General features: G+C 46.3%; 1 protein-coding gene across 14 annotated transcripts in view; it reads right to left on the reverse strand.

Annotated features, from left to right (window-relative positions):
* Positions 1-16,588, reverse strand: part of Eri3 (ERI1 exoribonuclease family member 3) — a 132,733-nt gene that overhangs the window by 80,042 nt on the left and 36,103 nt on the right. For all 14 annotated transcript variants that reach the window (XM_040288539.2, XM_078026127.1, XM_013364465.4 and 11 more), the window contains 2 exons: positions 12,250-12,309; positions 7,909-8,000 (listed from right to left, as the gene is read on the reverse strand). In XM_040288539.2, coding sequence (XP_040144473.1) covers positions 7,909-8,000; positions 12,250-12,309 — 152 coding nt within the window. The remainder of the gene's footprint in view (positions 1-7,908; positions 8,001-12,249; positions 12,310-16,588) is intronic.

A 16,588-nucleotide genomic window follows, 5' to 3' on the forward strand; every position in this document is an offset into this window, starting at 1 on the left:
CCCCTCCAGGCACCAAGTCCTCTCAGGACAGACCAAGTATCCCAAACAAATGCTCTGAGGGAAGGTCATAGTTAAGATGCCTGTGGACTCACAGTGCCAGGACTAGGAAGGAGCATCAGCTGAGAACTAGGAGCCTGCTCTGGTTCCACAGAAACCTTCTCTCCTGCTCTAAGGCTCACTTATGGGAAATGGATGACCCCCACCAAGCCCACAATCAGGAGCCCCTTTACTGCCAGTTCTAGGCCCCAGGACATACAGGAGGGGCTTTTGGATGTTTGTCAGTAGGCCGGCCCTAGGGGCATCTGAGCTCTTAGGCAGAGGTGGGGGCACCCTTGGCTCCCCCAAGCCCAGGAACTCTCAGCCCAAGGAGCTGTCAGGCTAACGAGGCTACCCCACCACCACTCCATCTGAGCGTGGCAGGCTGCACCGCACGACTGGCTTCAGGTGGCTCTTCTTTAATTAATGGCATCCCAGGCTCTGCAGGGAGCTTCACCCCACAATGAATGGCCCTCTCTCATTAGAGGCAAGCCTGCCATGATGTATTCAGGGTGAGGGCCAGGATTCATTTCCCTGTCTGTGGGTTGGGGATGGGAGGGAGGAAGAGGCAGCGGGGAGAGATTTATATCAAGGGACTTGGATTAGCTGCAGCTGAAACATGACCCCATCAACTCCAGCCGCCTTCTTGGGCCTAACCCAATGCACCTCTGCTGACTAGAGGGCTCTAGGGAAACTGAAGGGAGGGCAGAAGGTCTGGTTCCCATTCTCTCTGAGCTTAGACTTCAATGCTAACACCCAGAATTCCTATACAACTTCCAGAATGTCCTCCCCCTGCCCCCACACACTTCATTTGCATTGGAAGCCTGGGCTGACTCTGAGAGATCTTGCCCAAGGAGAGTCTTTTTGTGGCCAGGAAGCTGACCCAGTGGCCTCATTTCTAAAGGACTTAGGACTTGACCATGATCTCCAGCTGGCTCTTCTGCCTTCTGTAGCAAGCAATACCCTCACCCCTCTTACTCAGAGAAGGTAATCCACAATAATCATCATAACTGCTGTCTGGATAGGATCTGAGTAAGTTCTGCCACAGGCATCCCAGACCTTGAGACCAGCAGGCACTAGGGTAAAGATAGGCATCGGCCTTCCACAAAAACATGCTGTCAGTAGTTACCTCACTATGGTGATCCATCAGGCTGAATGCCACCTCCAGGGTGGGGGAGAATCTGGGCAACACTGCCCTCCTTCCCTCCACCTCTCCCTGGTCCCTTCTCACAGGATTATAGGAGACTGAACAGTGGGAATTGGGCCTTCATTTGTCCCACTTTCCAGCGTACTTCCCACAGACTTAGAAAGAAGACCACCCTGCACTCTTGCTCACCATGTAGCTAGCTGGCTGTAAGTCTAGAAGCTAGGTGAGTTGAGGTCACAACAAACAGGACACAGCCATACACACTCCTTATACAGATCCCTCTAAACCTTTCACTTTTACTTGTACAGGGGAGGAAAAAAAAATGCACTTCAGAACCTGTCCCCTTTCCATTTTCAGCCCCTCAGAATGCCCAATTCACTAAGAGCACTGGGGGGGGGGGGGTATCCCTGACAGTCAATCAGAAGGTTGCTTTGCATGACTGCTGTATTCCTCGGAGGGTCAGGCAGGTGTCTATCATCTACATGTGTACTCACTGCATGTCACCCCCGCTTCTCCCTGGCCCTTGTGGAGGAGCATTCATATACCCTTCCTTCTCTACTCAGAAAGAGATGTAGCTCAGTTCCGCTTTGCTAAGCCCTATTTGGCAATGTGTCTAAACACATGCAAACTTAATTAGTTCAGGAGGGGAGCCCAAGCGCTTGCAGTGACAGATAAAAGTAACGAGAAATGAGACAAGTCAGGACTGGCAGGGAGTTCTTACACCAGCCCCTTCCCCCAGCAGGCTGCTAATCAAAGATGATGCAGCTCAGTGCTGGGACCAATTGGCACTCTCATGGGCAAAGGGCAAGGATCTCATAAGATTAGTGGCACCATGAGATGCCCTGGGTGCTTCCAAACATAAATATAAGATAGAAGTATCCAAAGTGATGTTAGCTGTAGTTTCCTTAAAATAGATCTGAAGGTTTATTAATTTGTAGCCCAGGTAGGCCCAAATAATCCCCACCATATCTCCTGGCCAATCATGCCCTCATATCAAAATCTCCTCTAACATCATACCAGGGATCCAGTCTCAGGTGTCACAGAGCACCCAGGGTTTTACCACTCAGTGCAAAGGAGTGGAGGAAGGGCATTCTTGCCAGATCACACAGCCATGAGCCAAGAAGGACAGAAGCAGATCCCAGACAGCACACATAGTTCAACACAGTCTGGAGTCAGAATGCTTAGGCTCAAATCCCTGCCATGCCACAGACAGATTGTGTGCCCTTGTCAAATTATTTACCTTTCTGGGCCTTTGTTTCTACCTTTGTTAAAAAAGTGTTATAAAAACTTATTTCATAGAATTGTAGTAAGGACTAAATGACATAATATGTACAAATAGCACAACAGGGCTCTAGGTGTATAATAAGTGCTCAATAAACACGATCTTTATACTCTAGAGGTTAAATCTTTCAGGGAATTCTAACCCCAAAGGCACAAATCTCTCAAAGAAAGCACTTCACATTGTGCCCAGGATCAGTTCCTCTTCTCTTGCCTAAGCTTGCGGATTACCTCACCCACCCAGCACCCACCATGAAGGGTTCAACAGCACTGGCAGTGAAAAATCCAGGGGCTTCCTGACATTAACAGCTTAGTTCTCTAACTCACATTCAGGCTAGGCCAGCAAGGCCCATGTTGTCTCCTTCTTTTCCATCTTTCCTATACACTAGCAACAAATGCTCCCTGAATCTACCCACTATCAATTCTCAGTCATTATTTCTGAACACGATTCCATAGGACCACTTTATTACTTAATTGATCTTCATTCAAAAATACTGGGGCTCAGAGTGTAGCTCAGTAGTAGAATGTTGTTTAGCATATGCAAGGCTCTGTGTACACTCCCCAGCACCAACAAAAAAAATAATAATATTCATTTAACAAATATTTATTGAACAACTAGTCAAGCCTTGTCCTAGCATTATAACAGTGCTCACAGTCTAGTGAGAGAGACAAGTGGAGGCAGCTACAATAAATTTTATGCATGAATAAATACATGGGCTCTAAGAACACAAAGGAAGGCACCTGACGAAAGCTATTAAGAAGTGGTCAGCTACAGCGTCTTAATGGGATGGGGGGATGCATAGAAAGTACTGAAGGATGAGGTTAGCAGGAGCCTTGATGGTCTCAACAGTGCGAACTTGAGCTTGAGGGCAAAGGTGAGCCTGAGCCTGGACAAGGGTTAAGCAGAGGTACGATACAATCTGCAGCAATTGGGGGAAGGGAATAGAAGCAGCAAGAAGAGATTAGTTAGAAGGCTTGGTAGTAATTCACGAATATAATCATGTTACCTAGGGTGGTGGCAGTGGGGATAGAAAGAAGGGAATGGATTCAGTAACCTCTAGGAGGCACAATCAACAGGATTTGGCAATTAACTGATTCTGACTAGAGAAAAGATGATTCTGAGGTAACTGACAGGACAGCCGAGTAGATGGTACCAGTCATTATTTGAGAGAATGCTGGAGGACACTCTCTGGGGAAAAAGGTAGCAGGAGAGCTTTAAGGATCCTGTGGCCATTGAGGTAAAGATGTAAGAGAAGCAGCTGGATATGCAGGCTTGGAGTTGAAGTGGAAGATGCAGCAGATTTCTTTTTTCCAACAGGATCTCAGCTGCTTTGTCGTTCTCATCTCTCTCACTTGAGGAAAAAAAATTAGACAACTTCAGCATATAGAAGACAGCTGAAGCTATGGCAAAAGATAAGACCATTTTGGTAAGTGCAGGTGTGTAGAATAAAAGGAAAAGATAGCTAAGACAGAGATAAAAGCATCACCAATATTTAAGGAACACCAACACCTAAGAAAAAAGGTAAGGAAAGAGTTAGCTCTTCTTCTCCCACTGAGAAAGAGAAGCCAGAGAATCAGAAGACACAAAGAAAAGATTTTTAAAAATACATTCAAGAAGATTAAATTTAACTTTGTTAAATGATGTCAAGAGGATCCAAACTGACCCCATAGTCAGCATGCTCCTGGGCCACTGTTTCAGCCATCTTCTGCCATTCCCAGGACAGTCACCACTCCACAGAGGTCTCCAGTGTGTGGTTCTATCCCTGTGTCTGGCTCTTCAATGATCTGGGCCACTTGACCACAGCTTGGGAACCCTTGGTCATACCTGCCAAGCACATGCTCCCCACACCAGGAGCAAGCAGTAGACTCTGGGCAAGTATCTTTCCATCTCTAGACTTTCTAAAATCTGAAGTGCTCTAGGCCTACCTCAGCAGAGCACAGGTAGAGGGGTGAAGTATGCACACCAGACCATGAAGGCAGGCAAAAAACTGAAGACCAGGCCAGCCTAGCACCTACATGTTAAGGGAGAACTTCCTGTTCTAAAGCTTAGCTGAGCCTAGAAAAGGGGCCTCTGAACTCTGAGCAAGCTCCGCCCCTCCCCCATCAGAGTACAGCATCAGATTATCCTGAACCTCTCCAGAGGCTGCATCCAGGGTGAGGGCCTCCCTCTAGCCAGCCTCACCTCTTCGGGTCTTGCCCTCTCCTTCAGACCAACAACCCACCTAGAAAGCCTCTGAACAAGCTTCTCAGTCATGCAGTGCTTTTCAGCAGGTGATCCTCGACCTTGGTAAGCAGAGAAACAACCCTAAACTTCATGGGAGCTTTAAGAAACCAGAGAAGGCAAAGGAAAAGTGGGACAGGTACAGAAGGTGATCAAGTGCCAAATCCATATCAAGTATCATTTCTTTAAAAAGTTAAAGGAAAATTAATCTGCACTCGCTAAATTTAAACCTGCCTAGCAGGATCTGTGGCTATCGCATCAAAGCCCTATAAACCTGGAGTATCAACTCATCGGGCTCTGACAAAAGATGGACACAAAATGATTTTGTCAGGATGGGAGCAGATTTCTTTTCTCCAGTGGGATTTTCTGCTGCCACTTCAGTTCCCATTTCTCAGTGCTGCACTAATCAGCCTCTTTCCACAAAAGTGATGTGAAGCTGCTTTGGGGGGATGGGGGTAAGGGCAGCGATGAGAGGGAGGCATGCTTCCAGAATACTAGAGTGTGAAATGAAAATATTTGCTGAATTCCTTAGACTTAGTTAAATCTGGAAATGGATGTCAAAATAAGAAGTAAGCCACAGACTAACAACTTGTGAGTGTCAATTTAACACCACCCTTGTCAGGCTCATCAGCAGCCTTTACCAGGCGAACAAAAAGGTGATGGCTCTGCCGAGAGCGACTGACGAGAGGTTCCAGGAACACGGATAAGCTGTGCACTGTCACGCTGCACTACTTAAGTTTCCTCTCTGGCTGTTTTTTATTTTGTTACACATTTAATTAAGAACCTTCCCAGCAGTTGTGCAGAGTCCTGCTTCTAAAAGGCAGTCACAGAGCCTTCCTCCCACCACTGCCACCTGCTTCCTCCTGCATCCGCTTTCCCAGGGCCTCACAGGCCTTCTCCAAATAAACCCAAATCAGCATCAAAGTCCACCCTACCCATCCCTTTTAGAAACTATGCCATCTTAGAATTCAATTCTGTTTAGCTACAAATCTTTAACTCTCATAACCTTAGGAGGGTTTTGTTTTGTTTGCTTCATGAATAAAAGGGAGACACGACCAGAGGCAGTGGTTAGGAAGACCAAATGAGGCAAGGTTATGTGTTCTTAATAATTTGGTTTCCCTTCATATATGCTTGGATTCCACAACACAATCCATGTTTCCAATTACCTAATTTCTTGTGAAGATACAGGGCAGTGTCCTGAGTCACCAACATCTGTCCTAAACACACTGTGTTGCAGTACATGCAGAATCAGAAGGCTACACTAGAGCTCCAGGCCAGAATATTCTAGACCCAAAATGACAACCCCTCTGAAACTGTCTATCTCATGGGGAGACCAAGTCCAAGCTTAGGAAGCCCAGCCAGATGGTCTCCAGCCTTACGCACAAGTGTTTTCATATATACACCATTCGCTATTGCAGCGGAAGATTCTGAAATGTGGGCCTTTGAAGATGAATGCCAAAGAGAAAAACAGTGGTAGAGTGGGAGTTCTAGTAAAGCTACCTGGAGGAACTGGATCTCTGGACTGGGCCAAAGTGCTTTCCTCCTGTCCCACATAAGCTCTAGAAGGCTGGGTAGCAGCCTGATCCTGCCCTGCCCTGCTCTGTATAACACCTCCTGGGCTGCAGAGCCCTACATAACTCCTGTCCCAGCTTCAAGGGCTCAGCACACCACCAACAAGAACAAGTCTTCCCTTCCACATCTTCTCCATGACTTCTCTGATTCATATCTGCTTCAATCCCAGCCTGTGTAATTCTTCTGATGAGTGCCATGTAGAAGAGTGGAGACCCCTGGAGCACTCACTGTGTACACACCCTAAAGGGTTTGGCAGGTGAGATGTGTGTGTGTGCTGATGTGTTCTAGGGTTTGTTCTTCCTCCTGACCCCATTGTAGAGTTGGGGTTCAATACAGGCATGACACCCACCAGGGTGCATAACTCGAGCTCAATTTCCAGTGTCCAAAAGGACCTTGGTGAGAAAAAGTGCCTGTTTTAGTAGAAAATGTCACACCAGAGCCATTACTGCCCACCCCCCACCAATACCCACCTTATGCTCAAGAGTGCTCTCTCTCTCACACTCTCTCTCTCACACACACACACACACACACACACACACACACAACACACACACACACAGAATGCTTGCTGCTGTCTTCAGTGACAAAGAACATAGAGATATCGATTCTATCAATCCTCAGCAAACAGTGCCCCCACCACCTCCACCCCTCCATTAGTTCCCTGGGGGATGTCTGAAGCCAGGTATCCATGAGGACAGACAAGATGCAGAAGTGTCAACCCAGCAAAGAAACCAGTTGTCATCTGTAACTGGGGCATGATCAGGAGACAAAGGAGAAAAAGCAGTGGTGACAAAGGAGAAAAGAGGAGGCTGGTGACATGGGCAGCTTCCTAGAAGCAGCTCTCTCTTATCTGACCACGAGGCTCTCAATTAGATCACCGGGGTCTTACATGGAAGATAAAAGGGTGGCATAGTGTAATAGTTAAGGACAAGGACACTGGAGCTAAGCTGACTGGGTTTGAATCCTGGCTCTGTGTATCCTTGGCAAGTTACTTAACCTCTCTGTGCTTAATGTTCTCAGTTATAAAACAGAAATAAGAATAGTACCTACTTTATAAAATTGGTAAATGCATTATTACTTCTAGAACTCTCAGAATAGTAAATATATGTATTTGGTTAAATATTTTTTTCAAGACCCTCTTTCTGCATGTTTGTAGTATTAGGGATTGAACGCAGGGCCTGCATATGCTAGGCAAGCACACTACCAGTGAGCTACATCCCTAGTCCTTTTGATTTTACTTTGACACAGGGTCTCACTAAGTTGTTGAGGCTGGTCTTGAACTTATGATCCTCCTGCCTCGGTAGCTAGGATTACAGATGCTTACTACCATGCCAGGCAACACCCTCTTTTAACACCTTCCTTCGAGAGATCATATGCAGCCCAGCAATCAATAGGGATGTCATGAGGAATGAATCTTGGCAAAGTCAGGAAGGTCCCAACAACAGCAGTCTAGGCAGGGCCCTCAACTTAATCTCACCCTGCTCCAGAAAGGTGGAAGGCAGGACTCCCAGCCCTCCTTCATCCCTGGTAGCCCCAAAGACCCAGGCATCCTTGCCCAGGCTGCCTGCAGGCTTAAACACATGTGCCTCTGAAAGGTAAGCCTGGTCCCACAGAGTCCAAGCCCTGGCAGCAAAGGAGCCCTTCTCATACTCACATGACTTTTAAGTCCCAGTCTCCACAGGTGACAAAAATTGACTTGACGTTTGGATCTAAAAGGCCTTCCTTCGCCATCCACTCATGGACCCTCTGAAAAGTACACAAAAACAGATGAGATTTTCCTTTATTCCCTCACCACCCCCCAAGTCTATGAAGAGTCACAACAATGAAACACAGATAAGCTGCTTGTAATCAGAGCAGGAGAAAATCGTAATCTTATTCACCTTAGCTCAGAACTATGGAGGCACCTGGAGGATGATCCCTTTAGGAAGACCTACAAGCCTAAGTGTGTGGGAGGGCTGGACCCTCCAATTCCCACTGCCTGGCAGTTGGCCCCTAATCCAGCAGGTCAGTCCAACAGCCTGCTCTAACTTAGTTGTTCCTCTCATTGGTCCTCCGACAAAGGTATAGCCCAGCAAAGACTATCCTGGGCCATGAGAATAGTCCAGAAGGAGGCCCCAAGCAGGTACTCCAATCCATAGCTTTGTTCATTCACTTATTCATTTCACTCTTCCACCCAATGTTTACTGACCAAATTCATAAATTTAGGGGCTGGGGATTTAGCTCTGTTGGTAGAGTGCTTGCACAAGGCTATGGGTTCAATCCCCAGCAACTCTCACACACACACACACACACTCTCTCTCTCTCTCTCTCTCTCTCTCTCTCTCTCTCTCTCTCTCTCTCTCTCTCTCACACATACACACACACACACCAAAAAACAAAACAAAACAAAAAAAAACCCCAAATTTATGAATTTGGTAATTTTTCAAATGAATGTGAAAAAAATTTCATCTTCAGAGGAGGCTCTTTTGCTGGGCTGAAGCCCCATCCTGGCATCTGGGTAGCACTGCCTATTCCTATTGCTAAAAGCTCATAAATCAACCATGTCTTTCTCCTTTTCCCAGTTGAGGATTCAAATTTAGCAGAATATTTTGAAGGCTAGCTCAAATCCTACACAAGGGAAGAAACTGTTCCTAAACATACTTTACATCTTTCTTTCCCTCTGAATGATTTTACTGTTTGCACTCACACTGGAAGTACAAATACTAAAATCAGTATATAACGAGAGAATTATCATGAAGAATTCATGAAGCACTGCCTATTTTTTAGAAGATCCTAGGCATGAGGAGGGAGTGCAGCAAATCACACCACTGCTTCTATGCACACAGGAGGATTATTTTTTAAGACTGTATCATATAGTTGTTAAAAATGCAGGATTAAAAGTCAGACACATCTGGGTTCCAACCATTGGCTCTTCCATATCCTGGCTGTGTCATTGATGGGCAGTCATTTAAAAGTCATTTAACCCCTCTGAACCTCAGTTTCCTTCATCTATAAAACAGGGTAGAATGACTAACCTTACAGAGTTGTTCTGAGAATTAAGTTGGATAATGTGTTAAGGGCCTAGTACAAAATAGGACAGTAGGCTGAGAAGGGGAGAATGGCAGATCATCATGAAACAATACAACAGATACAGCAATGGAGAAGTGACCAAAGTGCTAGAGGACCAGGAGGAGGAAATGGCTACTACTGCAGAAGCAAAGATATAGGCATAATAATTTTGTATTTGAGAGGCATTATTTGTTTCATGTCTGTCTTCCCTACCAGACTAAGCACCATAAATGCAGAGGCACTCACTGACTTAACTGTTCACTGACCCTAATCCAGCACAGTGTCTAGTCAAAAGATATTTCCTGAACTAACTAAAACACAAGCAGGTACAAGTTTAGTTGTGCGTGAAATCCACAGGAGGGATAAGAATGAGGCTGGGGGACTAGTTAGGCCAGACTGCGAAAAGCCTTGGGTGACAACCAGGTAATGGAAAACCCATGGGTACCTTTAAGTAAGAGTACTTCTAGGAGGTGTATGCTGACTCCACAAACACCCCTGAGATACTGGAGGCGTGGCTCATGCCAAAGAAGTCCTTGAGCAAGGCCAAAGATCCTATTTAGTTTCATGGCTGTAGCAGGACGACACCCAGAATGTCAGAGCTGCTCCCTAGTGTCAGACTATATAGACCATGTCATCTCTAAACCCTCTTCATAGTCTGTATGCCAGAGAAAACTCCTCAGCAGTGTGTCTGGGCCTTCTGAGTAATCATCTCCCCAGTCATCAGCCCAACCCCCTGCATACATGCACATGTACCTGTGGACACACCAGTACATCCTTTCCCTGGGGCTACCTAAAGAAAATAAGGCAGACTTTCCACAGGAAAACAGGTAAGGTGAACCTGCTGGACTACATTCCCAAGGTAAGTGTCCCATGTGCTACAAGGGCTCCCAATGCCCCAACTCCTACACAGCAGGACAGAACAGGACTGTCGGGAGGCCATGCCTAGCAAGACCACCATGAGACAGAAGCCCTTAATACTCACTTATGCTGCACTTAGTGAGCACCTTTTGTATAAGTCCAAAGAAGTAATACTACATTTGGAATCAGGCCTGTCCTTCTTGCCTGCTATGCCTGAATGAAAAAAGGATTAGAGGAACCACCAAGACAACCCCAATCAGCTGGCTCTGGCTTCTCAGTTACTGACAGCCTGGTAGGGCCTAGCCTGAGCTCCACTTAGAATAAACAAGCCAGGCAAGCCTCTTGCTGGCTGCCTGCTCAGGACATTGGTTGGGACAAGAAATTAGCTTTAGCTCTATAATCGACTCAGGATTAATGGGACCCATCTAGTTTCTTTGTCCTGCCAGAAACTTTTTATTCAAGCTGATGCCAGGAATCTTCCCTTCTCACCCACAAAGTATGCTGAAGTGTCAGAAAATAGCTTTCTGGGCAAGACTGAGAAATCCTCTAAGCACCCTGCTCTGGGTCTAGCTTGGGGTTAGCAGAGGGTTGCCTTCTGAAGACTACATCTCCCCATCAACTGGGGGCATGGATAAAACACCCTGCATCTCAACAGCCCTGGTTTGGTGCTGGCTCACAGCAAGCATTCTCCTGACAGAATCCCAGCCACAGACATTCCTAGGAAAAGCTGTCTGGCCTGGCCTCCCACAGGGGCCAGGCCCTGACTGGAGATGCTGCTGGCTAGGACACAGGGAAGGATCGGCCTCTTTCTCCTTGAGTCTGGTCTTACAGGGAGTGGCCCATGCTGAGGAGCTCCCTCAGTTACAGCAGTGGATCTCCCCTCAAAATTAAATAAAATAAAATAAGTCAATGGGGTCAGAACGCTTCCCAGAGTACCTTCTCCCAATCTACTGCAGGTGCCCAAACCCTGACCCAATCAGAGGACAAGAGTACAAGCCACCACTGAGGGGAGCCTAAACCTTCCTCTTGGAGCCTGTTACATCCTGAGGAGCCCCAAGAAATTCTCTCTTCCCATGGGACAGGATTCTCTGCTAATGGGAGAAATCTGGTGCCCCTGCCCTGCCACTACCCTACTTCCTCAAGGCTGTCCACCTCCCAGGCAGATATGCCCTGCTAGTTTGCTATGCCTCCAAATATGTGGCTTCTTCCCGAGCATTGATTATGTCCGAGCTTTGGGTTTATTGGTCTTAAAAACGAATAAAGCACCTAATGAGACCCACAGGCCTTTTCTCCTCTCCCCTCCCCCTAGAAACTTCTCCCCCTCAGAAAACCGAGATAGGAGGAGGGGATAGGCAACCTAAGACCAAGCACCACCCTTCCTTATTCCCTTGGGCTAGGGTACAAAAAACAGTGTCTTAACCTTTTCCAGCTCCCTGAGGAAAATATCCTAGAAGTGTGGTCTCTGCCAAGGGTTCTAAAGTCTTTAATTTAATTTCCTCACATAGGCAATTGTTGTAATTATTCTGATTAGGAATCATTACCCAGCGCAGCCTCTGCACCCCTGACAGGCACAAGGCATCCAGCAGCAAGCTGCAGTGGGGTAGGCGGGCCCAGTCGCAGCTCCTGGAGGAGCTGACAGCAAACAAAAGCCATCGATGGGGAGTTCTGGGTGAGTTAATGAAGTGCTCACATGCCACAAGAAGGCAACACTAAAGCTAAACAAAAACACCTCTAGTCCCGGGAGCTAGTTCCCCAGTGACACAGCTCAGCTCCCCTATGCGCCTGCCTGGGTGCAGTGCAGGATGCCCCAGAGCCACCAGGGCAGGGCCAGAGGACAGGCAGGGTGGGGGCCCTTCTCCTGACTCCTGGCAGCACTCGGACATCTTGTCAGTAACCCTGACGGGAACAGCTGCAGATGACAGATCAATGGTTCAATACTCTCAACAGCATGTCACTGATGTGACAGCAAATGTTATTCTAATCAAGCCATAATCATAGTCAAATTACACGGCTATATTCTCAGGAGGGGAGGGAGAGAAAGGAAGCAGGAAGGGATCAGAGGTCAGTAAATAAAGGTCATTCAACCTACCTCCAGCACTTGCTCCAGGCTTGGCTGACCATCCACCATGGCTTGAATAATCCCGGTGAGCTGAAAAGAAAGAGAAACAGCCTTTGGGTGGAAAACCAGGACACAGACTCAAAGCTGGACCAGCTCCTTCCCTTTCTTTCTCCTTCTATTGTAAAGGTCTCTGACCCTGCACTGTCTCCAGCTCAGAATCCACTAGGAGCCTTAAAAATAAAAAGTCCCAGGACACTGAGTAAGCTTTCCCCACAAGATGGGGGCACACAAACATATTCTAAACACAGGGTGTATCTTGTACCCATTTCAGCTTTCATTTTGGAAAAAAAAAAAAAATTTTAAATTTCTATTGTATTCAAAAGGCTCAATAACTTCCCCCAAAATACAGCCTGAAGTAAATTCAACTCCAAGCTTCACAGAAGTTCCTGTAAAACTTGGGGGGTACTAGCACAGGATAGGCACAATTGGTTTCAAGTCCCCCTCCTCTGAGCCTTCATGTCCAGAACTCACCCCTGCCACACTCTCCATCATACCAGTGAAGCCTCACAGGCATCTACCCTTCACCCTGCACACCTGGGTCCTCAATACTGACGAGCCAAAGAGAAAAGAGGTGCCTATAACCAATGAGGAAACTAAAACCAAAAGCCTGATGTACAGAATCTGGCCTAGAAAATATCTGGCTCACAGGCCCCTGCTCCTCCTAGGTCAAACAAGCTTCTTCTTCTACTTTGTTTTGTTTTTAAGTAAAAATATCCCTCAAGCACAGACTAGGGAGAGACTGCCTACAAGAATCTGAGGCATGAGGACCCCTCTCCTGGACATTGGTTAGAAATCAGCCAAAAACCATGGGCCCAACGTGCCCCTGGCTACTTCCAGAAAGAGTAGTATCTCAGGCTTACTTGGAAATAACTTTTTTTTTTCCAATGGGGGAAGGGGTTTAAAACTCCAATTAAACTTTAATTTCATTTAATGAATTCAAAATACCCAACTCATAGAAACCACCAGCTCTAAGAGGGAAGGTTATTTTCTCATAGTGACTTACATGGAATGGTAATACACACCTTTTAGGGAAGAAATTTTCATTTTAAGAATGCTGAGTTCCTCTAGGTGGGATTCTGTAGTTCATCAAGTCATTATTAGGTGGTATTTTAAGGAAGTGTAAGGACACAGCCACTCTATTTTATATTCCAGAAACTGTTTTTATATTAATCTGTATTTTAATTGGGTAACAGCTGCTGCCTACAGACTTCCCATGGTCTAAAAGGAAAATAAATTAGAAAGATTAACTACGCTGTTGTTTCACAAGGCTTTAACCCACAGCATGCCCACCCGGCTGGCACCTCCACACCCTTTCCTTGCTTGGGAGAGCAAAGAACTGCCCAGCAGAGGGAGGGCCTGAGTCAAGGAAAAGAAAAGACGGGTCTTCAGAGAACTGTGGGGGGCAGGGAAGGCGGCCCTGGGTCAGCCACTTTAATCTTGGGAGTACAAAGGACTTTTCCTTTTATTTTGCCAATAACTATTCCCCCAAGCACCTACTATGTGCTAGGCCCTATCCTAGGAATCAGGGATCTAGCAGTGAAGAAAACATAACCCTTCCTTAGGGGAATCTGCATTCTTCTTGGTGCCCCCTCTTCCACCCAGTGGTACCCTAAGCCTGTCTACCTTCCAGAGCTACACAGTAAGCGGGAAGGTCCTATTTTGTCTCAGGCGTATAGGGGCCAAAGAGAATCAGGAGTAGGCCTGATCTCAACTCCAGGTCCACTCTCCAGATTAGTAAATGACACCCAGGCACCATCGTTGCCAATTCTGACCCAACTTCTCTCCTGCCAAATTCTTCCATGGCCTTGGCTGGGACTTTGGAATGTTCTTAGCACCACTTCCATTGGCTCCCTGTGTGAGTGAGAATTGAAGCCCTTCAAGGTACAGCTCATCTGAGTTACCCTTGGTGGGAGCCAAGAGGAGTGACTCTGACCTTGCCCCAGGAAATTTGGACTAGACACAAGGCTGACATTTGCACCCAGAGCTTTCTCAGAAGTGGGAGTAGCTGTGAACCTTCTTTTCCATGACCCTCCTTTGCAGACAGGACTAAGGTCCCCACCCATGTACCCCACAAGTACCTGCCCTGGACTTCAGGAAAATTATAGATGGGTAAGAAACTCACTATACCAAAAAGGAAAACTGGGGATCTACTCAGATGTCCTGTTCCAAGATTTCTCACTATAGACAAGGCCCACCTCTTCCCATCTTGGGCTGGGGGAGGGCTCTGGCATCCTGGGGTTTCACGAACTCTACTCCCATGATCAGTAACCCCAGCCTAGGAGAAGCCTGGTGAGGTCAGCTTCTCTCTGCCCATGCTTCCCATAGAATAAGCATTTTCACTGTGACGCAGCCAGGCATGCTCACAGCTGAGTTCCTAAAGGATCTGAACTTGACCCTCAGAAACACAGGGGCTTATATACTGGTTCAATCAGACATAGTCTTCTAGGAGAAGGCCTAATGCCCCATTGCTTATCTGTCAGGAGCAGATTCTCAAGGTAAGGAAAGGCCTTGCGAGGGAATGAAACACAGCTCATCCTAGCTCTGTCAGTGCTGCAAAGGCACTGGATATAGAAGAGGTAAAATTAAGAGAATTAGTCCCCTACTTAATACTGACAAACTGTTAACACTTATATAAAAAACTGTGGGAGCTGCGGCTGTGGCTCAGTGGTACAGCACTTGCCTAGCACGTGTGAGGCACTGGGTACAATCCTCAGCACCACATAAAAATAAATAAATAAATATCTTGTGTCTATCTACAACTAAAAAAAAAAAATATGTTAAAAAAAAAAACTGTGAGGGAGAGAGACAAGTTTATAAAATAAATATTGGGCAGTTCTATCTTAGGCCTAACTTAAATCCTTCCTGCTGCAGTTTAAGCCCATTCCTACTTAGGTTAATATATGTTTGTAATAAGCTTTCACATCCTCACAATGAAAGGTACTAGAGCAAAGCCAAGTATTATTAAGCTGAGAACCAGGGCTCACAAGCTAAACAGAGCTCAGAGACCTTAACCACTTAAAGCAGGAGAGGTGAGAGAAAGAATTAATGTGTGTTCTGTAGCTCCTTTCACTGAGGGATTACAGATTAACTCCCACTTCTCCAGACTCGGAAACCACAAGCGAGGGGCTTTTGACCCTGACTGATAACATGGCTGGTTACTGAGATCCCCTACCCACACAAGGGCTTTGTCTAGGGATGATCTGGCTTCTTCTTAAATACTAGCAACTTCAGGAAGCAGCCCAGGAAACTCGCTGCCAATAGCATGTCAGCATCCAGTGCTTTCTCCTTTCACAGTTTATCTCCAACACAATCGTATTCTGACACCAAGACAGTTTGTTGATTACATAAGCACTTGTCTCTGGTGTACAATCTGATAATAAAACCTACTCTTTCTCCTCAGACAAAGAGACCAATAAATCTCACCCTTTTTAAGTACAGGTGCAAGACAAAAGCCCTTCACTGGCATTTAGCAAAATGAGTATTTTTCTAGTTTTTCATGCAACAACAACAACAACAAAGACTGCACATGGTGAAGGACTATGAAGCAGCTCAGCTGCTAGCGACAGAGATGTGCTGATGTGCTGGAGCAGATTCTCAAGGTAAGGAAAGGCCTTGGGAGGGAATGAAACACAGCTCATCCTATCTCTGTCAGAACCGGTCTCCAGGCAGACTACCAATTGGAACTAAGAAAGGATCTCAAGAAGGCTTACACGGAGCCTCAGAAGTAAGAGTGTCTGTATGTGGGCTAAGCACCCAAGGGAGAATTCTTTTTCCTGTTGTCTCTCTTCACACAAGATTGTGTTCACCTGTGTACTTGCCACATGCACGTGTGCACACGTGTATGTACACACATGCACAAGCTCAGGTTCATAAGAACTTGTTGTACACAAGAGAAAATCCCACCAGAATAGCAGCTTGGATACCATCTGAAAGGGCTTGGGGTTGTTACACTTCCTAACAAAAAATGACCTCCACCCCTTCCCATAAAGGCAGCTACTGTCAGGGTGGGTGAAATTCCAGAACAGCCTCCATCCTATGTCTATGCTTCTCTCTGTGATACAGCTCTACCTGGTATGAAGACAAAGCGATATTTAGATAATCTGAAGTTTTAAAAAAAAAACTTTACTTACTCAAAAGAGCAAGTCAGGAGTACAGTTGCTTTTGGGGGAGATGGGAACAACTCCTTGACAACATCTGTCTATCTACAGAAGACACTTCAAGTGTTTTCTATTCAGTATCAGACCCTAATGATGAGGTAGAGAGGAATCAGGTCTAGTTCTGTCCTCAAGGAACTCACAGTCTAGTAGGG

This window comes from Ictidomys tridecemlineatus, chromosome 11 (genome assembly GCF_052094955.1).
Source record: "Ictidomys tridecemlineatus isolate mIctTri1 chromosome 11, mIctTri1.hap1, whole genome shotgun sequence".
NCBI classification, from domain to species: Eukaryota; Metazoa; Chordata; class Mammalia; order Rodentia; family Sciuridae; genus Ictidomys; species Ictidomys tridecemlineatus.